This window comes from Strongylocentrotus purpuratus, unplaced genomic scaffold (assembly GCF_000002235.5).
Source record: "Strongylocentrotus purpuratus isolate Spur 01 unplaced genomic scaffold, Spur_5.0 spur5_scaffold_5, whole genome shotgun sequence".
Classification (NCBI taxonomy): domain Eukaryota; kingdom Metazoa; phylum Echinodermata; class Echinoidea; order Camarodonta; family Strongylocentrotidae; genus Strongylocentrotus; species Strongylocentrotus purpuratus.
The window spans coordinates 36,911,664-36,936,350 of record NW_022145611.1 but is presented as its reverse complement, the minus strand read 5'-3'; the positions used below and the strand labels follow the sequence as shown (position 1 = coordinate 36,936,350).

The 24,687-nt window shown below is 35.9% G+C and overlaps 2 protein-coding genes across 6 annotated transcripts in view; one reads left to right on the top strand and one right to left on the bottom strand.

Moving 5' to 3' along the window:
* Nucleotides 1–17,165, top strand: part of LOC100891485 — an 85,267-nt gene extending 68,102 nt beyond the window's left edge. For 3 of the 5 annotated variants that reach the window (XM_030999606.1, XM_030999605.1, XM_030999603.1), the window contains exons 12-16: nt 4,159–4,182; nt 7,413–7,441; nt 9,348–9,449; nt 9,830–9,905; nt 10,669–17,165. In XM_030999606.1, coding sequence (XP_030855466.1) covers nt 4,159–4,182; nt 7,413–7,441; nt 9,348–9,449; nt 9,830–9,905; nt 10,669–13,289 — 2,852 coding nt within the window. In that variant the 3' untranslated portion in view covers nt 13,290–17,165. The remainder of the gene's footprint in view (nt 1–4,158; nt 4,183–7,412; nt 7,442–9,347; nt 9,450–9,829; nt 9,906–10,668) is intronic. The other 2 variants (XR_004066694.1, XM_030999604.1) reach the window with 2 other exon arrangements.
* A 4,470-nt stretch (nt 17,166–21,635) lies between these two features.
* On the bottom strand, nt 21,636–24,687 carry LOC752610 (protein yippee-like 5). Its single transcript, XM_003726199.3, has 2 exons — nt 24,552–24,687; nt 21,636–22,781 (listed from the first exon to the last, which is right to left on the bottom strand). Exons 1-2 carry the CDS (start codon nt 24,664–24,666, stop codon nt 22,393–22,395), a joined length of 504 nt encoding a protein of 167 aa, XP_003726247.2. The 5' UTR covers nt 24,667–24,687; the 3' UTR covers nt 21,636–22,392.

The following is a 24,687-nucleotide window of genomic DNA, read 5'->3' as shown; positions in this document are numbered from 1 at the left end:
ATATGTTATCCAACTGTCTGTCAGTAATATGACAGATGATTTCATCCCAGAATACCTTAATATCCCCTCTACATATGAATAGAAATAGGCCTGATCCAAAAAGGGAAAAAATGTTCATGGTCATCTGCAAGTAAATTGTAGTGGCCATAAAGGTGTAGTTGATTCCTGAATGGTAGCATTGCCCTGCCCCTGCTGCTGCTGCCCCCATTAGCCAATAAACCTGGCCCCCTGCTTGGATCCATTCTACATTCCTTGCATCTTTTCTCTCCCCTTCAAATTGGCCTTCAGACGGGCTAACTGTTTGACATTTGGACTTGATACCGTAGAACAGAGTGTAATTAATCCAGCTTATTTTTAGAGACGGGAGTCGGTAATGGCGCATGTCACTGGGCATCAGCCAATTAAACGATCCCATGGTTATGACATCAGCTGTCATGGTGTATGGTAGCAGACGATTCTATGCCCCCCTTGCTCCTCTGACTGGTCTGCGAACCCAGACCAGGGAATAGGGAAATTTGTCAAGTCTAACTAAGGGGTAGGAAGAGAGGGAGGGAGAGAAGAGATGAGAAGGCGATATGTTTTGAGTGAGGGTGAAGGAAGTGAACAGGGGTGAGGCAGGAAGTTTGAATTTATATCCAAATTATAATGGGGATGTGATGATGATGATGATTATGATACGAAAAGAGTGAGAATTTATGAGAGTGATGTGGGATACAATTATACAGGAATGCAGAAAAGGAAGAGAATACACTGCTGAGTAGCAGAAAAACAATTTTGGTTTATGTTCTTTTTAATGATGCTGTAAAGAAACAAACAAAAATAAGCAAATAAGGCTAAGAATGTATGCCGGTATGACTCATGAGAGAAAAACAGAAAGGGAGGAAGAAGGAAAATAAAAGGATATATATGGAGGAAGATTTACACATTTTTAAAGGGTTTGAGAATTTTTTTTTTTCTAACTCCCTCACCCCCCAAAAAGAATCTAAATTGTAAAAGAAAATGAAACACACAAACAGGAGATTTCCACCTCAGACAAAACAGAGACAATGTCTGCTCTTCTGTCTGAGCTGTCACCTCATAGTGTGAAATTGGACTCGAGTCCAAAGTAAAAGGAAAAGTATGTCTGTCAGTATGAATAAATTCTCACGCCCCCTAACAACTGAGGAGTTGTTTTGCTCCTCAGACAAGAACCCTGGATGGCAATGAACTCTCTTTGACCTTACTCAGGCCTGGGGAGGGGGGGGGGGATAGTACCTTGATACTTAATTTAATATCTAGTGTGGAATGTAGAATACTAATGGTATCTGATTAGTTCTTAATAGGCTATATGGCTCTGATTAACTTCATTTTCTAAGGGTGCGAAGGAAGCCTAACTAAGCGTATTAAAAAATTCCCTTGAACTTACATTTAATTATATTTTATAAGAGAATGAAGGTGATTGGTCATACATTACTCTTACCAAAGCTCTGAATGAAGCTTTGGATAATTTTGGTCAGGTTAATTTTGGTCTGGTTGAAAGAATAACAAAAACTTTTCCATTTACCTAACATTATCTTTGGTAGATTTTTTTTCTGCAGTTACTTGAGCTAACTTTCTTCAGGTACTTCATAGAATCATATTTCAGACTTTGCTCTAATTCACCTAAAATTCAAAGATTTGAATAAGAACTTGTAATGATTTCAATTTTCTTAACAGCAGGTATTTCCATTTTGATTTTATGAGACTTTACAACATTCAAAATATTGCCACAGGGACAATCCATCATTCAGGAAACAGAAGTCACATAAATCATTTCAGAACATGATCTGGCTTTAAACCTTGGGGAAAGAGATAACATGAAGGTGATCTCTAGGACATCATGAAAGCTGGGAGTATCAAGGTCTTGACTGGCATAGCGCCATCTGACAATAAGAACCCATTTCCTGCTCTTGTCATATGACTTCATGTACTGTCCTCCATAAAGTCAGCTCCAGTTAGACTGAGATAATTCTGTTCAAGATTAATGTTAGCACATCAATATGTGTACTAATGTCATCACTAATGCAATAGAAGTCATTACCAGTAGTTGCAAATCTCAAGGGTTATTGTTGGCCACTATGTGAGATGGTATTGACATGGGACAATTATAAAATGTTCCAGGACAAAGAAGTAGGTGAGAAGAGGAAAATGTCAGGTAGTGCCAAGGAAGAGGTTTATATATTTGATGTAAATAAAACAAAATGTATGCATTATGTTTGAATTTGAAATGAAAAGTTGGCAAAGAATTGCTCTACAAACTCAAAGATATGATCACAACAAAGGGAATACGGTTGGGCGAGCTAGGATCCAAAGGAAACGTCAGATATAGCCAAGTTCAAATAGAAAGTGAAGTGCGGAAAAGAGATAGAGGTAGAGAGAGATGGCGAGGATTAAAGTTCCAGGGATATAGCCATGACACAACTTCCTTTCAGACAAGCTATACTTCTCTGCCCCCTCCCTCTCTAGCCCTCTCCCTCTAATAAGGCCCCCTTCACCTTAAAAGCGGGGTCTATCCCCTAGTAGCCCCTGGAAACCACTTCCTGTGCGTAAAAACAAACTTGACTGAATTTAGAAGGAACTCCTAGTCATCTACTGATGATTAGGAGAGGAGGGATGAGAATTGCAAATGAAATAAAGCTGAATTATTTTCAATTTCGTGATTCATATGACTTTCACTTTCAGTTTATAAATATTGTTCTTTGCAAATTATTTGTCAATGGTCATTGATAATATTTATTGCTGCTTTGAACGGCATAAGAACCATTCATTTATATGAGAAGTGTTAGCATGATGCAAATGATATCATTAATGAATTGGATAACTATTATTATACAAACAGTATGTTACAGTAATGATGATGATGATGATGATGGTATAAGACAACTTTTGAAGTGGATTAAAAAACGATGATTTTGATTTTCTATGTTTATCATAGAAAAATATAAACAACCCAAAGAAACAAGGGGAATGTAGCTGGTACTCTTATCTTTCTTCGTTTGTAATATTCAGTTTAGCAATTTTGGCCTACCTTTGTCTCATTTTCAAATCTTTATCTTGTTTAATATAGATGGCATTGCAGTGTCCTTTGTGGTACTTTTGCAGTGCTTTTTTTTTAATATCTTATGTCCACATTTTGTTTTGTTTGTTTAGTCTATAGATACATATGTTTTTTAATTCTTGAATCTTGTTCCTATTGCGATTCTGTCTTTACATCCAGTTCTTTGCATTTTCTGCTTTAAATTAATATACAAAGGCCATTTGAAAATCCAACACAATACAACAATTTATGTATACTTTAATTTGATGAAATTGAACGCAAATCAATTGCAGAAAAAAGCAATTTAAATACACAATTTTTCTTCCAAAGAAACACAAGAGTTTCCATTTCCCTTGAATGCAACTGCACATGGTGATGGGAAGTTGAATTCAGAATGATTTATGCTTTTGCACATGATATATTTATGCTTGCTATATACACAGCCTGATATATTACTTACAAAACGGCTCAAAGTTAAGGCATAATTGCTTAAAATAAAAGATTGAAGCATGCTTTTAAAGACTAAGGTTGCACAATTTTATCAGCATGGGCTGATCTCAAGTATTCCACTGATTGCATTTTTTATTTCCATTTTTCAATATATCATTTTATAACTGTGATATAAAATTGGGATAATTATTTTACATGATGGAACCGTTGCATTTCATTTCGTTGTAACAATTAATACATGCAGATATTCATTTAACATCCAACAGAAATTTGAGATACAAAGTGATCAAGTTGGAGAAACATACAGGATTTTCATTAGTTAGAGGAGTTCTATAGTAAGAATACAAGATTCTACTTAAGATACATATTAACTGGAAATCAATGTGTGTTTTTCTCCTCTTTATTCCTTCTTCCTTGCCTCTGATCATCATCATCTCTTGCCCATACGTTCTGCACATATCTATCTTTTGTTCCTCCACTGCATTAACTTTCATTCAATCTATTTATACTTCTAACTTCAATTGAATGACATAAATGAACAAACTATTCTGTCATTCCTTCTTTTTATTTTCACACATTCACTCTTTCATCTATTATACTCCTTCACTCCATCATCACACCTACATTCTCACTATCTGTCTATCATTTCACAGCCGCTGTAGAGAACATAATAACCGGTGAGTACTCTGCATTTCATCGCCTTCTTGATTAAAAAGATGAGAACATACCAAATAGAAATGAAGATAGTACCATTGCTACATTTTATATTCCTCAAAATGAGTGATTTTTAAACATTGTAACCTTACTAAAAAATCTTTAGCCAATAAATGGCTCACAAGTGGTATGTTCTCATATTTTCTTGAAGGATTTTCCCATCTTTAGATTGATTTCATGTTGTACAGTTGCAGTGTTCTCAAACTAGATACCGGTAGTTGCACTCTATGATAAGAGTTAGATGTTTTCTAAGCACACATAGACAATGGGTGAGCCACGCTTGTGCACAGTTATGGTTAGAAGGTGCCTAGTCTGCCAGTACAGGGACTTTTGCCCTTCAAATTGTGACAATCAGCGCATCACTATTACAACGTTACAAGGCACATTTCTGTTCATTTACATGCTAGTTAAAAAAGAAATGGACTTCTTCATACATGAAATTGCAGATATACCTCACACAATTTTATTGTTACTTTACACAAATAACAAAAATATACTTTACTTTATCCAAATGAGACTTAAAAAAGAAGAAGAAAATTGTCAGTTTGATATGACTATCGACTGCAGGATAAGAAATTTGTGATTGAATACGATTTGTGGCCCGTATCCATTAACAATGTGTGCTAAGAAACATTCTTGCTTTCATTTTCTTCAGTTTTTATTTGGTGTTGGTATTTGTGTGCACGTTTTAATTAAGCATTGCAGTTATATAGCTTGCCGCATTCAATAAAGTCTTCTATTTTGTATAACATTTCTTTCTTGCTTTCAGATGGTATTCTTGGTTCTTATTTTATTTAACACCGGACAACTAAACTGCAAAATGCTTGCTCTTAACTTTACTCTTTATTTCTCTAACATTACAATATAGATGATAATGGGTTGTTGCATGTTGCATGTATTTTTAAAAGTGTACAGAAGTAGTGGTGTATGCAGGTTTCAGGAATGCATGTCTAAGGATACCTACCCTACCTTCTATGTATCTCTCCTTTATAAGCCTCTGTCATATACATAGCCACTTATCTGGGACAATGAAATATGCATAAAAATTGCAGAGTCACTTTTATTTGCCACCCCCAATAATAGATGAACCGGCCGCTATGCACCATGCTCTATCTAATCCTGTAGCATGCATCAAGAAAGTGCACAAGGTCCATTGATTTTGTTCTTTCTTTCTATCCATGATGAATCTGCAAAGAGCATCTAGGTGACTCAGCGCTGTCATGCCAATGTAATAATTGATTTAGGGTCACTCACTAAATTTGAGTTTAAGTGATGCTACACAGCAGACCCTCATGCTCTATTAGGTGTAATTGACACCTAAATTACAGGCTCTTACAGAATCAGAAAATTGCTTAAATTAGTCACTTTTACATGCAGACATTTTCCAAGAAGATAGAATTAAATCTTGAGAAGGTGACAAACAGGGTAGACAATGATATTGGAATTTAGAGTATCGGTACTAGTATTGGAATGAATGGATAGTATTTTGGAGTCACTATTTGGCTAAGATCAAGAGAGCTTCGGTTTAAAGTTCTCATTTTCAGAGGAGTTTATGAAAATAGCAAGTCATTTTTTGGTAGGCCATATCCCACTGATTTATCATGAGCAAAGGATGAAGGAAGGCTTAAAGAGTTTAATCCATGTAATGAGGGTGATTATCAGATGAAAGATATTTGACATTGCAGTGCAGAAGTCATATTTTGCTTTCTAGTATTTTCCTCCAAATGGGAAGTGTGGTCATGGCCATAAACAAGATTTTTTTTGTTCCAATCCAACTTCAGAATGAATTTTCACATAATCAATTGCCCCTAACCTCCCTACAAGCACCCCCAAATTCCTGTAAATCAACATTTTCAAACACCATGTGAATTTCAGATCACCATTGTATGTAGCAAAAATTAATAGTTTGAGTAAGATCTAAGATATCCATTGTCACTCATAGGTAAAGCATGCTATAGAGTTACATGTACTATTACATTCCAACATTTACTTTCCAAAGAAAATGAAAAGTATCCTGCTTGTAGAGTAATCATGTCTAAAAATAATGGATGACCGGTATATGCCTTTGGTCTATTCTATACAGACCATGAAGATGTACCGGTATCTTAATGAAACTAGGTCAACCCATTAAAAAAATTCAATTTGTGTGACACATTGTCCAGTCCTGTACAGCTGTGTGGACCCAGAGAGTCTGTCTACAGCTGTTCATACTCCTACTTCACATCGTTTCAGACCTTGATCTTTCATGATGACATTTTGATTACATTTGGCCAGTTATCTTGAGATGAAAATACTTTGAAATATTTGGAACAGCAATATTTGTTCTTTATATAGAATATGGCAATAACATTTTGATAATGTGTTAAATCATCTGACATTTTAATTTTCTTTAGTGCCAAGTATTAAAGCTCATCTTACAATAGGATCAAACTTCACTTTTTGCAGTGAAGAAACTGATGCTTGTATTAGTTTAGAACCAGAAAGGATTACAGGCCATACCCTTCTTAATGAAATGTACTGTCGGCTAACTTGTCACATGCAAACCCATCAAATAGAAGTATTCCATCTCCCCCTTCACTGGGAGTCCTTGCTTTCCTTACAAGGGAAATAGACAGTTTAGAGCAGTAGATGGCAGCAGAGTCAATATATTGGCAATCATAGGTTGCCTCTCTCTGAAGAATGAGAAATATTTTAAAGATAGAGATAAGGGATGTGAATTGAAAAGGTTTGTTGTGCTGAAACTGAACAATCCAAACTAAATTTCACTGACATGAATCATTTGATTCATGGATAGTATTTTAAAGTAAATTTATTGTCAGCTTGTACTTATTAAAGAGTACCAGTATTTAAAACTGACCAAGGATCAACAGTAACTCGGTGATGAAACAAAGGCTTGTTGCAAAAAGTTAAAAACTCTCAGCCTCTTGGTTTCATTTAAATTTATTTTGAAATCAGAATGTTCTCACATAAGCATTCTGGTTGGTATCATTCCATTCTGTAAAGTATGCATGATTGTATCCGTTAACATTGCATGAACCCTATTATTCCTTTTTAATATTGGAAGAGATTAGCCTAGCATGCCTTGAATTGAAATACTAATTGTATAAACTAAAATTAATGGACATATTTAAATAGATATATGTAATTAATCATGAAAACCTCTTTTTTTCTTTGTCTTTCTTTTTCTTTTCAGGAATGAAAAGGCCAGATTTATCCAAACTGGTAAGCTATCATATTATTTATGAGTTCATCTCTTCCAGTAATTCAGTTACATTGTGATGATAATGATAAGAATATATTGTGCTTCCCATTAGAAATTATTTTCATAGGGGTTTATATAAAAGCAGATGTTCAGAAGTAACATCTTTGAAAGATATTTTGAAGTATGAACAACCTAGTTCAATGGAGGTTGAGTGCATTAGGAGATGGTGTAAGAGAGAGGAGTATATCTCGGCTCTGGTCCACTTCAGAAGGAATGGCTCTCGGTGGCCATGTGTAGCCCCATGCAGAAAAAGAGGTGGTTGTTTTGAGAATGGTATCAAGCAATCTTTTATCTCTTCAACCATGCAGAGCATCCAAGTTGAGTTTCAATGGTTGATTGTTTTGTAACACAAGCTTGAGAGGCTTACAACCAAGAGATCAGCTTTCCATGCCCCTTCATGAACCTAGAACATTCAGGGAATGGACGTGAATCGGAAGCACACAATTGGGCCAATTTCCCGTCTGGAGGTTCTAAGATTCTTTCATGTTCTTCCTCGCCAAGATCCCTCAAACGGAGACATTGAAAAGACCTCAATTGACCTCTCTGGGAATGAGGTCTAATTTTCATGAGGCTTTTTGCATGGTTGACTTGCTTCTTTGCCTGTCATCAGACTGTATTTACAGGAGGGCATGGAGACAGGAAGGGGGGTAACATTGCCCTCGGCAGATAATGTCTCAGACTAATAGCTCCCCTGCAGGGTGGGAAGAGGAGAAGGGTAAGGGAAGGGGTGTCTTGAACAAGATTATCAACATTCACAGAACTCTAAGCTCAAATGGAATACTGACACTCATTCAAAATATAAGTCTGGAAATTCAGCCGCAGATACAGAACTATTCTAAGTGTATCATGGCAAAGATCAATATGATGATTTTTCTAAGTGTAGCAAGAGGATCTATGAGAACTAAATGTCAACTATATATATATACAGTACCTTCTAAGCACCTGCTGTCCATCCCAAATATGACGATGATGACGATGGCTCTTTGTATAGTACCCGTGTCTGTCTCTGCTGGATGCTTCTTGCTCTAAAAATACATGCATGTCTCACAGACTTTGACATTTATAGTCTGTGCTTCAATCGTTCAAAGATTCTCTTCCATTAGTCTCCTAAATAGTTATTCTTGTGATGGTGTCACATTGCAGAAGATATAGAGCATTTGTTGTCTTGATTTAACTCCGTAGAGAGTATCTATTTATGGGCTTGAAAGCAGCGGATCTATTCTTACGATATCTTCAGAAAGACAAAGAGAAAATGATCTAAGCAAATTAAACATATTTATTCTCCCCTACCGATATTGAGTGTATGTTTTAACACAAAGTATCTTTGCAGAATGAAAATTGAAACGGACTAGATTATTAATTTCCCTCACTAGAGGACGTAAAAAGTTTCATAACAGAGAAGAAAACTTTTGTTGAATGACGATGAGGATGAGAAGGATGATTGTTATCAAGGTGTCTTGTCTGTTGGGGATTCTGCCATATTGTCTCATGTTCTCTTCAAGGAAGGTCATGCTATCCGATGAAAGCTGTATTTTTAGAGATGTGTTAGATGGTACTGATAGTGAAGTGACTCAATGGTTGATATATAGATGACATCATCAGTTGTATTCACCTTTTGTTTCTCCTGCTCTATTGTACCAATGCATGCTCTCTGTGAGTTCCTTTTCCAATTATTCCTAACAAGAGTCTGGTACCTACAGATCTCTAAATTTCGCTCTGGACTTCGTGAATATGTACACGTGTAAACTATTTTAGTACAAATGTGCTCCCAGTCCTAGCTGTATTATATTGATGTATTTAAAAAAAAATTACTTGGAGATACAATCAATGAAATTTTAATGTTACATCTATTTTCTCATCATTCAGGGAAGTAAGAGGTTTGCTGATATCCCTCAGGATGACGGTACAGAAGATTCCCTAGATGAGGTGGATTCCAACAAGACTGGGAAGAGCGAACCCTGCACACCAGTAAGTATGAGGAGCTTCTAATACTGACTGATCCAGCTGATTTAGACCATCATATCCACCGCCCACACACACACACGCATACTCATTCCAGGACTCACTCACAGAATCATGAAGAAATAAATGATAGAATGAGGCACAAACGTGTACATGGAGCATGATTTCCACATCTTAAGGAGTATATCCATACGATCATATACTCACTTATAAACAAAATTGCATTCCTTATGATATCGGGAATTTCCATATCTGGTATTTACAGGAGTATATCATATTTCCAATGTTAGAACCCAGTGTATGCCATTATTCTGTGTTAAAGGGATTTGTAGGGGTGGTGTGTGAACATCAAAATTATTGATATTTCCACCCATATTTGTTTACAGAACGAGAAAGGAGAGAGCACTTTGGCCCCTCTAGCAAGACCTGAGGAGATGAGAGATGAATCTGGTTCTCAACAAGGTTAGTACAACTACAAGCTCTATTCCAATCTAATTATAAACTTTGTTAAATAGAAGTCTTATCCAGAGATTGCTGTGAAGGAATTTTATAATATTATTGTTACAAGAGCCGATGCTCATGATAATTAATTATAATTCATGATTGTTAAAGCTTACGAAAGACATTTTTTGCAATGCCAGATGATCTGTATTGTACTTTACCAATAGCAAGAGAGCTGAGAGATTTCTTTTGTTGTTTGGTTGAGGATGTGTTTCTATGTAGTTTTAATGTATGGTTTGATTTATTTAAAAAAAACGTCTTTATTAAGCTTTCTAAGAACATTACATATTGTATGAAGTATAATTGCCTTTTTGAACATGGTTGATTGAATTATTGTAGCAGACAACCTTGGTATCCAATATTCACATGCCCTTGTCAGCTTTGCCAAACGGTGATTCATCTTTCATGTTAAGTCGGAACATGGAATGACATCCAAATACAATTTTTTCTATGCATCTGAGTAATCATGAAATACATTATATGCAGTCGTTGTCATGAAGCTCATGATGTTGGATATAGTTGTAGTACAAAAGCAGTTCAGTTCAGATTTTGGGGGCAATGTTCCCGAATGATGTTAGTAGTCAGTATTTGTATCAAAGTCTTTGAAAAATTGACAGGATTTAAAACGAAGCCAGGAATATTGATTACTCTTCATATCTGAAATCAAGTTTGTTTGTATAAAGCATCGAGACTGGAATCCCATTTTATTATATTCACCATACAGATACCAGACAAGACTCTTCTCGATCCTCATCCAAGAAACTGGTTCTATCCAATAGTCTGGGAGACAAGAAGGAATCCAATCGAGACTCTGGCATCGGTAGCATGAATCTCTCCGAGCATCTCAAGCTAGACTCCGAGGATAAGAGCAGCGCTGATGAGGCCAAGGCTGGAGATGGTAGGACAGGCAAGAAGAAGGGTGGAGCGGTCAGGAAACAACGAGAGAATGGGGCCAAGAGACAAGATGGTCTGGATGATACAGAAGAGGAGGAAGTAGAAGGAGCAAAGGGAAGCGAAGGAGAGAGTCCTGATGAGTTGGAAGCATTAGAGCAGCTTTCAGACCCACTCCTTGACATAGAGCTATCTCCTAGACCACCCAGGAGAAGCCTGAGCACTATTCATGGCCCAGAGCTCTTCAAATTAAGAAGAGTTGATCTCAAGGAGTACCGTCCACTCAATGACCGATTCAGCAAAGACCATGATGATGTCTGGGTCCCTATGACAGGCAAGGCATTTGCCAGGAATCGCTCGTTCTCTCACATTCCAACAAGACCCCAGAGTGCCGACGTCTGTACCCATCCACACTTCCAAAAACTGAGACTATCAAGGACTCGCAGTGATGACAGTTCCCTCCATGCCTGGGCAGAGCTGGCTAAATGCCAATCAGATCCAAATATTACTGATCACAAGTCTGACCTCGGGGATTCAATTAAGAGCCATGATGAAAAGCAGAGTGGTCTCGGCTCCTCTGCATCTACATTTGGGACAGGGGATGGAGACTTTTCTTCTTTGTCATCTCATGAAAATCTCACAGACTCTATCAACATGGCTTTCCAACAGCTAGGGGCCAAGTATGCTGCAAAGATTGAAAGTGAGAGCGGGAATTCTACACCTCGTAATATGAAAGAAAAAGCCAAAGACTCTGATGCTGCAACACGAAAGGAGAAAGTATCAATAGTTCTAAATGATGAGGACATACTGAACCTGGACAAAGAGGATACAGAATCTTCAAACAGAGACAGAAGCGATACAACAAGTTCAACCAAAGATGACGATACTTCATTTGATTCACCAGAAGAGGAGGAGCTCAGTGCTGCGAAGAAGAAGGTGCAGAGGCTGGCCAGGAAATACAGTAAAATGATCAAACATCAACAAGAGCAGCCTGCTACTATTGTTGTCACAAGGAAGAACAGTGAGTCTTCATCCTCTGAAACTGATGGGAAGCAGATTGCTTGGGCAGTCACTCACAGCCGGGGTGGAACTGTCATCAAGCGCTTTGAGATAGACAGCCCTTCTGGTACTGGGACAGGAGATTCTGTCAGCAGATCTACAACAGATTCAGAAGATGATAAATCCAGTGGCTCCAGACGTCCCATAAGTCGAACAGCACAGAGCAGGAAATCTGTCAGGGACTTTGTTAGGAAATATGAGGTGACCAAGTCGACTAAACCAGAGCCCAAGGTTGTGACACCTGTCCAAGATGGCATCAAGGAAAGACTCAAGAGCTTCCAAGTGGATAATAAACAACCCAATAAATCTCCTCAGCACCGAACAAGTATGGGATTCAAGAAGTTGTCGGAAAGGCGAAAAGAACTTGAAGAATGGGTAGCCAAACCCAAACAGCGGTCTAGACATAACTCTGAAGGTAAAGATTCTACTGATGGTCATTCATTCAGCAGCAGTGCTTCAGATGCTGGTGATCTTTCATTTACCTTCAACAGCAACAGTTATCAAGGTAGTTATGCTTCCAGCTTACATAGTAGTGGACGCAGCTCTCCGTGCATTGAAGCTCGCATGGCCAACATCAATGCCATTAAGGATGGTCTCTTGGAATCTATAAGTCGCTTGACCCCCCATGAGGGCACTGCTGAAGAGGAAGAGGTGACTCCTGCCATGTTCAAATCCATCCGAGAGAGATTTGAAGAGCTTGAAAAGGCTGCCCACAAACCCATCCCACGAACAGTTAGTGATCCTCAAGAGGAGATCAAAGGAAATAGCGTGGTTGAAGATGACGACGACGACACTATTCAAGATCTTACAGACATTCAATCTATGGGAGAAGTTGAGACAAATACAGCCCCGCTAATTCTGGATCTTGATCTAGATCTTCCATTTCCTGAAGTCTTTGACACATCATCTAGTGAAATGTCGGCAGTGGGTGTGAAATCTTCAGAATCTCTTAATACCCGTCTCGATGCTCTAGATATCTCAAGTGACAATTCTGCATCTGATGCCAAGCAGTTCTCATCCTCTTCCGACCTGCTCTTTCCAGAGATTGGAAAGTTGGAAAGTACACCAACTGTTTCAGAGACACCCTCCAGCAAGCCTGTCACCAACGTGAAGGTCACAACTACCAGGCTGTCAGACTCATGTCATTCGGTAAGCTTGGAGATATCCCTCACATCCAAGAAGAGAGAATCTGCTCATCCGACGACTCTGGACGTCCTCTCCCTCTATGAAGGACTGTCCATCGAGGAAGCTCTTGCAGAGGAGCAGAAGATGCTGTCCCCAGAGCCAACACTTAACAGGTCAGATTCATCAGGGAGCAGCTACAAGGATGCTATCTCAGCCAATCTCACTTCTCCAACTTCTGAGGACTATGTCACCGCACCTGAAGAGCACTAAATATTGACATATGTGCTTATTGTCACCCGCCATTTGATAATATGTCAATGCTTTACACTGAATACTTAACCATGTTATTTCAAATTCTTTCATTTTTTTACAACTTGTTCTTTCACCAGGTGACCATTTGACAAATTCAAGTAGAGCACAGAGATTGATTGCCAAAGGAAGTAGGGATTATTTTCATATAAATCAAGTGCTTCTAAGAGCACGAGCCATTTTGTATTCATTTTTGTATTACGCAGTCAGTGCCTTGACATTGAACAATTTAATTTCTATTCTTCTCATCAACTTGTTTTGGATGGTGAATTTGTGTGTTTGGATTGCTCTTATGTTAGTTGAATGAAAAAATATTTTGGAGAAAAATAAACATCTTTTAGGGGTTGATCAGTCGTTGTATAGTGATATATAAAACTTGTTTCAGCTTCTCTTAGCTCTGACAACTATCTTCACTTTCTTTATGTTCTTGTGGTTCACCGTTCTGTTTTAAGGAAATTAGAATGCATTTAATGAACAAGAGCTGTTTTTCTGCATTGAGTATCGATTGGTCTACTTTTGATATTATGATGTCACTTATGATATTATAATGAGGTATATTCCACTGATACTTTGTTCAATATTTCTTGGTATTTCAAAGGTGACACAGGTGATCACAGAAGATATGAAATCATTTTATATCTCCTTGGGGAGTGGCTGTATCAATATCACTGTCATTGGTTGACCATTGCATCTTTCATATCCTTGTAGAATTCAAGCTTGTAAGTGATTTTCATTGGATCTATAATTCCATCCTGTCAGTTTAATTAGCTTCATTCATATTTCTGAGAAAGAACAGATTCTAGTCTGTTCTATCGTTTGAATGTTTTTGGCCTCGACGCCGCCCGATCACGTCATGAAACAGTCATGTGACAGTCATGTGACTGACTTGATAGTTTGATTGTGTGGGAGGAAGTCTTAAGGTCCGGATTGTTCAAGCAAAGATTACATCATTTGCTTGCATATAGTAAATCTTATAGGATCATCTAAATTTCATTCTACTTCATATAAAGTATTCTTACTTTGATAGAACATTTGTTTTGCATTTTAAATGCAAACATATAATCTTTCTTCACTATGACTAATTTTCTAGGATATAGAATATGTTGTTTCAGCCTTTTAAATCATTTTTTTCTTCTTATTACTTACATTCACTTGGATTATAGAAAGGCTGCTTTCATACATATAAACCCTTACTATCATTTCTCAGTCATGAATCCTATTATCTGCTAGTCTGTGTAAACTGTTAGCCTATCTTTTCGTTAAGTCTGAAAATATTTCACAGGCAACCTTCTTATGAGAAGGATTGAAAGCCAAAAAGCCAAAGCCCTATTCAAACAAATTGTGACAGTATTGCTCCATGCAAAGTGCCTTTCAACTTTTATAAACATTTCTGATGTGAGTAATCACGTAATATAACTGTTAAGTTTGTCCCCTTACCTTGTGTGGTGAATTGAACAACAAGATTAGTGTCTGCATGTTTTTAGGGTGTTTTTTTTTTTTTAATGTTGAAGAAGATAATGCACATTGTACATGTTTTCAATATATGTCAATGTCTTCTTTCATTGTGCTATTTTCTAAATGCAAAACTCTGGAATGTCTGTTGCCTGCTGCAAAAGTGGAGATCTTTGAAAAATATTTTCTTTGTTTACTATTAGGCACAAAACAGACTCAAATTACATGCTTTGACGCTAAAGCCAGGATGCACAAAATATTTTCTTTGGAGAAACGCTAGTATCAAGCATGTATCTCATGGATATAAGTTGCAGAAATTGTATTTAGCAAAAGAAGCAGGATAAATAAATCATGTTGAGTGAACCACTTTGCAGTAGTTGTATTTGTCTTGCTAAAATGTTTTTAGCTTTAAGGCATGTGTGTTGTGTATATCGTCGTAGAAATATTTAATATATAAGGTATGTGTATTCAGGCTTATCTATGTGTTCCCTGAGCTTTGTATGATACTCTGTAATTTACCCAAGGATTTGGCATGTATATTCATCCAAATGTAGTTATGCTGTATGTGTATATTTCTATTATATCCACCATGGTCATTGTATATTTCATTTAGATTGCTTTTGTGAAGTCGAAGGGAGGTGTTGTATCAAGCTAGAAAGAGTTCTGTGAAAGCACCTTTATTCTCTCTACTTTTCTTGCCAAATAGAGTAATAATATGAATCTCAGAATTTATTGATAAAGAGAAAGTACCGTTGATTAAGATTTACTGTAATATGTAGTGTGGATATTTTTGTTATCTTAATAAAACTAATTATCATTCCTGATGTAAGAAATTAATGTTCATAGTGTACATTGCAATGTTTTGATAACAGAAGCACTAGCCAATTGTACTTTAAACAGATATGTGGCAAGCAGCTATTTTTCATGTTTTGTACAAGCTAAAATTTTAAATGAATCAATGATAAAGTATGAGGAATGATGATGTATGTTAAATTGATAAACATCTTTCACCTTTGCAAGTGATTGTAGGTGTTGTGTCAGAGGAGAAAAACTAGTAAATGTTATCATTATATTTATGAATGAATTCATATCACTGACGAGTCAGAGTTGACAAATAATTGTTTAAATTCTTAACATGATTATTAGAGAATTTAAATGCAGTTGTTGTATTCAGAAATACAACAATGTAATTGCTCTTTTCATCTATCAATCTAACTTTCATTTTTGTCAGGTTAAGTGGAAAACAAATCATTAATATTAATTTTTCTTAAGAAATTGTCTTTTCCTTTCATGTAAAACTTCAAATAAGGTGCTATGAGTCTTTCCACTTCCAAGTTCTTCTTACATGTCACAATGTAGCAATCGTGCTAAGTAATTGAGTCACAGGTACGATAGTGGTGCTATTTCAATTTTGGAACTACCTTTAGAGGCTATAATACCAACTAATGGGGCCGTCAAACATGTCAGCATTTAAGCACATACAGTGCACTGTAAATTATTTGCAGTTACGTGTATCCATTCTTTGCTATTTTCTTAGTGAATTATGTGTATGTGATTTTGAAGAGAAAGTAGTATGTTTAAATGGCCTTATCACTTCAACTAAAGTGGAGATTATAAAGAGACCACCTTTCATATTGTGCTGCACAATTATGTTGAATTATAAACATTGGACAAGTACAACTGTAGTTGATGTGTACGCAAGCTTACCTATTCTGTATGAATTGTTAACATTATTGATGATAATTTGGGTTTTTATCCTATCTGTATGGTTTGGCAGCACTCACAGAATGCCTCAAAGTTAATGCTAATCTGTTGCAACTTGCAGTGTCCTTTTCCAGGTAAAGAGACTTTCTGTAAATTCATGATCAGATTGGGTTTACGTGCTACGTTTGATCTAATGGTTTATTAGCACAAGCTTGATATGCAGACCAGCTATAATCTGTTTATATCTGCACAAATATTTAGGCACTGTATCTACTTAAATGCCTTTCTCTCCAGCGATAAAAATACCGTCTTTTTCTACATTGTGTAATGTATACCCATAGTATACCGTCAGCTTTCAGAGTTTATCAACTACCTGTGGACTTAATATTGATGAATTTTCAATAAAATAAGAACAAATCAACTCAAAATTGATCTTACTAAATTTATAAAAATATGACCATGAATTGAATACATTGTATATCTTTTGCTTATGTTGCTGTATGAGTTGTATTTATTCATTTGATAAAGCAAAGCAATGTTTTGTTATTGTTTTGTATAATTTGTAAGAGGTATGTCTGTTGTCTTTGTTACGGCCCTCGCTTGACATCACTACCTCTTTCTTCAGGTAGTGAAATGTACATCATACAATAAAAACAAGGCGTCCAGACTGGAAACACAAAATACTTTAGTGGTGCAGTTCTTTTATCTCCTTTTTATTTCTTCAAAATCTCTTTTGATGCATTAATACTGATGCACTATATGCGTGATTTAACGAAATGTGTACTACATGTATCGGATGAAAATCTTATATCCATTGATTTCATGTCAAAATGAAAATGTCTTGATATGATCACTGACTGGTACCAGAACCAAAGAACAAATATTCAACATTCTGGTTAAGAAATTTTTAATTTTGGTTTGAAATAAATGGATAAAATTGTCAAATTTCATGTTGTACACTATACATTTCATGGAATTTCTAATATGAAGTGTGAAAAGCAAGTACAAATAGGCAGTTTTTAAAATGATTTTCATAGCTGATGGACTTTAAAAGTTGTGGATACAAGCATCAGATTTACAAATAATATCATGTCCTTTTTAAGTAAGAGATGCACAGAGAGAGAGAGAGAGAGAGAGAGAGAGAGAGAGAGAGAGAGAGAGAGAGAGAGAGAGATAAGAATTAAATTCAGATTTCAAAAGAGACAGAGACAGGTTTAATAGAAAGAATAGGAGGCAGAGCAAAAAAGGTAACATTGAAAATTAAAAAATGTTCAGCAACAAATATGAGGGTACCAAGACATAACAAAAGAGGTAATGTTTGAATGGGTCTTTCAGAAGAGAGTGTAGGATTGATAGAGAGAAAGGAAGAACACAAGCTCAAGAGGAGTGTAAAATGTAAAGGAAAAGAAGGGAATATGTGTGTAAGATTTATGAAAGAGTGAGATAGAGAAGAAAAAAGTAACACCAGTTCTTGCAGATTGTGAGTTTTTAATCAGATAAAAACACAAGTCAACAATTGAAATTTACAACTAAGTTACTTCTGAACAAAAGGTATCTTTAAATTACCACACAAACAAAACTACAACAAAACGAGTTAATTTTGTCAGTCATGAATATTGATTCAATTTTATTTTCACATAAGAATGGATACATAATGCAATTAAAAACTTAAAAAGGAGGGATTTACAAGCACAAATGGAGATGCTATAGCATGTTGGACTGGCGTGTTTAACTATAAACTAAACCTGAGATCGGTTTTAATACATCAGTAGCATTAATTTGACAAGGCCAAATGTAGGGAAAATACTTGCATGATTTAAAAAATCTACAAGCTTACTGTCCTAAAAATGTTGCTATTACAATCTTATGCTTACTTAGCATTGGCCTATTGCAATGTATCAATGTATACAAATTACAATTTCATGATGAGGTACAAAATAACCATTTCAAATCTTTAAAGTCAGCAGCATTTTTATTCTGGGCATTATTTGGAACATATGTCACACACACACACACACACACACACACACACAGCCTATTGATAGAATATGTAATCAAATGTCTAGCCATTTCGTAGATATGTTGATAAATATTTAGTCGAGATGTCAAATGTCTGGAATTAAATAATAGGAGAGTAAACACAACATACAGTTACAGACCTACACATCAACTAGCACAAAAGTGAATTGGTGACCAATGTTTTACCAAGTTCTTGTACACAAAAGACGGCTTGTCAAAAGCCCAGTATAAAAATCATTAAAACTGTGTAAAAAAAGGTGTATTCTGTGTCTAAACATATACCTACATATTGACTGTAGTCTTATTATTATGCTTAATCTATTTCCTGTTAAATTAAATGACCATTCTTTGTACATTCAAAACAAGCATTTACGACTGTCAGCCACATGATTGCAATTAAAGTGAAACATCAACAATAAGAATCATTAATCATTATTGTTTTGGAAAAAGGACAAACGTTACATAGCAGAAAATCGAACTTAGCTCGACCTTAATAAATAACTAGAAAGTATTTTCTATTTTTCACTCATCCAGGGTTTACATGTACATGTTTGTAAATTTATTTGATGTATATTCTAAAATGAAATGTCATCTGCACACTGGCTTTAAAGTTATCATAAATCTTATTTTGTGAAAGAGACTCTAATAAATAAACATTAAAAATACATACATTTAGAAGGAATTCAAATTGGAATATTAATAATTACATATATTTGTGGCTTACACCCAAATATGATTAAACAATTGAAATTTCTCCCAGGAAGTATTACATTTATAAAATTGTTATACATGTATCTTATCATTTAAAATAGTTGTAAAAAGTAAAAAGTGCAAAAAATTGTTAATACCAGAACCGGTACATGTATTAAAGCAAACACATACGGATGTATTCGTAAAGATTCTATATTAATACTACAAATAAATACATGTAGTAAGCGGACAAAAAAGACAACTAAAATCCCTTTTAATCTGCTTGTCATAACTGTTACTTTCCAAGTATAATGACATTCAATGCTGGAGAGCCTACCACTACTGTAAGAAGTTTTAGGCACCAATAAAACAATGGAAAGGTGTACAAAGCTACAGTACTAATGAGATCTTGTAATCAATCTCCATTGCAAGAGAAACTGGCTGACATGTATTGACTGCATTATTTATCATGAAGTAAATGGACCAGGAAGTTATTATAAACAAACTTATGAAAGCTTACATGTGTTCCATGTTCTAGTGCTCTATACACCATCTGGATGACTAGTTGGATTTCTTCAAAATTTATTCTATCAAGTAAGTTTAGATCTCATCTACTGGTAGGCCTATATGATTATTACTTCGTGCATTTTTGGTTTCATACCATGAAAATTATGTTTTTCAGTCATCATTAGAGCTCAAGAGGCATTGTAACTCCATGAAATAATTTACACATACAAACGTAAAACATAGGAATATAAACTCAATTTGTGCTAAAGACATTTGACATATTTCAGAGTATTTGGGGAGGATTTTCAGCTCATGAAAGACAATGCTCCATTTCCTTTTGTGCAAGAAGAGACTCTGCTCTAGTTAGCATTTGTCTGCATGCAATACTATTTTCAGCTGAGTTCTAAGAGATTTCTACAAAATTGCAATTTTTTTAAAAGTAAAAAAAGGACAATCCAATGGACACCAATACACAGAACTTGCTAAGATGAGGGGCAATCCTGTGCAATTATATACTGTTTATGGATGATTCATTATGTAAATAGTCAATGAAAAACAATTGCATAAAGGTTGGCATTAACATGCTATCTCAACAGCATCATCAATATAAACATTGTTGAATTCACTTTTTCACACCTCTTATATATATTTTTTTAAAGAAGAATCCTATACTGATAATATTATTGGTCTTGTCTTACAGTAATCTCAGAGCATCTAAACAAAGAAAAAATGACTAGATGCTTGTGCTTTGTTTCTAAAACATAAATGCACTACACAATGGTTTCTTTTTCATTCACAGACTCCAACCTACATCACATTCACAGCCAATCTTTATCATTTTGGAGCACACAGTTCAAATAATAATGGGGGGGGGGCAGTAAAATATCATCTCAACTAGTGCCATCTATACACAGAGTTTGGCCGAGCCGGTTAAAGTTGGACACAATATGACAACTACTGCTTTGTTGGGCAAGCACAAAACAAAAGAATATACACCATGTTGTGACCCAGTGAAACCCAGTGGCCAAACTCTGTGTATAGATGGCTCTGATCTCAACTACTGAGCATATTTCCCATTTGTTTGCTAATTAGAGCTCCATGTAGAAGGGTGTTCACTCTTATCCTTTTACACAAAGTTAACCCTCTGCCTCACGAGGAACTGGGTGGTCACTGTATGAACTTTATGGGAAATTGAGAATCCAGTATTTAATGGGTTAACAACTTAACACCCTCTTGGTTCTCAACAGATGACTTTAACATTTTACTGTGTAAATCAATGATATATACCATGGCTGTGATACTGTATATCATATTTACATGGATAAAGAGGAGAGGAGAGAAAGATATTACTATGTTTACTATGAAAGTATGCCTGCACACCTTTATATGCTTTATAATATCATAATAATAATAATGATAATAATATATCTTGTTTTACCCAGGGTAGCCTTATCAGTATTAATACTGTTCTCCCTGAGGGCCCTGTATTACCCCGGCTTTGTCTACACACATATACAGTAGTTCTTGTTAAAAGTAATAATAATAATATTGGATATTTATATAACTAAATACTCCGGCTCTGCTATAGGCAGCCGATTTCGGCGCTCACAGCATTCAAGGAATTCCTTCCTACCGGTACCCATTAAATACCTGGGTGGAGAGTGGCAAATGTAGATTAATATCTTGCTAAAGGACATTATAGTGCTGTGGCGGGACTCGAACCGCGGACCGTGTGATCCACAGTCTAATGACTCATCCACTAGACCGCAACACCTCTATGATTTTGAGACTGAATTTGAGAGAGTATATTGCGAACTCAAAATCTATCACTTACCGCCCTGAGACAGATTGCATAATGGTAGAGTTTATTTGATGGTTGTGAATTGGTTCCTTAAGATAGGTCTGATTATCTACATTGATTAGGTCTGTATTACATTCTTCCAAAATTCAGTTGTTTTTGTCAATTAGGGATGCTGGATGAATGTAGAGAAAGGAGGGGGTAGGGAGTATTTCATTCCACCAAAGTCATGCTGACTACTAAATCTCTAATGACTTAACGGTACTGTGCCCCTTCCCCTCACAAAGCATAATCCAATTGGTTACATATTCTCAGCTGGAAACATACTTGACATCATGAATCATCATGTTCTCTACTGCCCTTTGACCTCCTAACAGCTGAGTAAAAAATGGCTGACAACTGCTTTATTTTGCAATCAGTAGAAGCCCCTGACTCATGGGCCTTTCTGTAATGCATATGATGATTGAATCTATAAGGTGATATAAGATATATGTACCAAATACCTGAGATGGTATACTGCACAAGACAATTAACCATGTCTTCTGTGAATGAGGCATTGTTGGTATAACTATTTCCTTATCACTGTTTATATTTCAAATAGTATCACAATTCTTGATGTACATCACTCAAAGGTAATGTACCTCCCAAGAACGACTGTAGTATTCGACGCTATGATGCTCCATTCCAAATCATAAGAATGTCTTGCACACTGCAAACCCATTTTACTCTAATGAATTCAACTCGTACATTTTTAAATAGCAAACTGCAAATGTGCTAACTACAGAATATGATAATATCAGTTTGCTATATACAATATATATAAATATGACAAGAATTATTGTTCTATCTAAAATTTTACATAGATAAAATGATTTAAAACGATGCTCTGCAGCATCAAATGTCTCCTACTACGACGTGCTCTTCCATGCCTTCACTTTCCGTGATGAGAGCTCGTTCTAAAATCACTTTGCCTTCTTTGTACCTCTGAGACTCCTCCGTGGCAAATTCATAGATCCAACCAAGTTTTGAGTCACAGTTTTTACAGAAAACATCTCGTACCATGTGACGTCCAGTTAACATGATCCTGTCTTGGACCTCACTGAATGATAAATTGACGACTCGTTTGAAGAGATACGCACGACCTGTTGACCCTGTGAAACGGGTTGACATCAGTTCCGCCCTGTTGGTTAGTACTGTGTCACAATTAGCACATGAGAACAGTCTTGTGCCTCCTATATGCTCCAAGAAAACTCGCCCCATGATGGATTCTTCCTCTGAATGGACTAGAAAAAGAAAAAAAAAGACAAAGCACAATTTTGTGATTATTGCTATGATTTGAATATACTATTATTATATTCATATAACTTACAATGAAAAGTGTTTTTTCCCTGATATGAGGGAAAAATACAAAACAGCATTATACTACAATATACAATACATGTGATGAGTTTCATCTTCAATACATAACATCAACAGGGCTCGACAGGACTGTGTCTGGATGGTGTCTTAGAACGGACAGGACTACTTGGTAACCTAAAGGATATCAAAATATACATTTTGTTGGGGGTTTTTTTTCTTTTCTTTTTTCTGCATTTTAATTCCTTGTTTTGGTTATCAAAATTAAAAAGATAGGATTGGAAAGAGAAGAGAAAAAGAGAGAGAAGCCTATAATTTTGTATCCTGTCATCCACATTATATATCTTAAAAAGAGAGAAAAAAAAGAGGAAATTAATATTAAAAAGAAAGGCGTTGGTGATTATAGTCAGTTCTTGACTGATTGCCATTACAAAAACAACAAAAAACAACAATACAAAACCTTTCATCACAAATATCAATATAAATAGTACTCGGTAGATACTGATCCTTTTAAAAGATCATGAGGTCCATGTTTTTGTCTACAACCTTAACAAAAGCCCTTTCTCATCATTCCAGATAATCTCAAGAGAAGTTAGCAAGTGCACTAACCTAGAGCTGAGATACACAATAGAGAATTTAACAACAAACTAGTTATTGATTGCACAAAAAGCACCTTATCTGACCTTCTCTAGGGAGTCCAATCAGCAATATTGATTATATCAGTAGAGCCAAGAGATAAACTGCCTCCTTGTTCTTTTAAAATTGTGTATCAACACTCTTTTTTCCACACTGTGAGTAGGGTAACAGCTGCTTAAGACTTGCCATAATGAGAAGGAAGGGGTGTCAAGTTTGTATACTAGAAGAATATTATGAGCATTTGGAACTGAAAGAAGCCCACTCTGTATCCTTCTAAACCCATCATTACTAAAGTATGTACTTATGAACCATGGAGAACATTTATTTTGGAAAGAACATGTATACTTTTATTTTCTTTTTAATTTACCTATTGATTTTCCTCTCCTTTTCATGTTTGCCCCATTGCTATAAAATAATTAACTCTTGCACAGCTAGTGATAAACACTCTTCAGAATATAGAAAAAAATACAAAATTTTAGTTAACGATGTGCACCTGTTTATGTTGTTAATTATCTTTAACAGGGCTTATATTGTCCAATTTCTAAAAATTAAAAAAAAATGAATACAAGCATCATATTCATAGGTTAGAAAGCAGCTATATCGAGTTCGAGGTCGGTTTGATTTTTGCTGCTATGTTGGGCAAGCAACTTATAGCACAAATTATACCCCCTGCCCAAATTTATATATTACTATCTTAATTATTTAATCAGTACACCTATTTATTTTCAAAAGACAAAATCTTTCTCTATTTGAAGGTACCTACATTTTGTCCATTCATGTCACAAACAAAAGACAAAGGAAGCAAGTACATGCTACGGCTGCATTCCCTAACATAAATACATACATGATCACAGCTGATTGTGCATCAAGCCAGAGAATGCTAGCTTTTCACACACACAGAACACACAGAACTTGAGCGACAGCACAGTTTGGGTACAGGGTTTCGTGGCGTTAAGGATAATGAATCACTGTATGGTTCAATTTTAAACTTTAAATGTGGCGTTCTCGTGATATCTTAAAAGATCACAATCTATATGCCCGTAGTAAATTAATGAACTTACATGTTGTATGACTGTTTTGGAAAGCACCGTCAGATTTGTCTCGGAATCTTCTGTTGATTGCAGCTGTGTTTATTATGATCGGTAGGTCAGCCACATCGAGGAAACGCTTCCGCATACGGAACAAAAACTATGACGT

Bases quoted from the DNA above. Each gene is read 5' to 3' on its own strand.
- LOC752610 (XM_003726199.3), bottom strand. From the start codon at position 24,666: ATGCGGAAGCGTTTCCTCGATGTGGCTGACCTACCGATCATAATAAAC. The intron at 22,782-24,551 runs GTAAGTTCATTA...TTCTTTTTCTAG, and splicing joins CCAAAACAGTCATACAACAT to TCCATTCAGAGGAAGAATCC.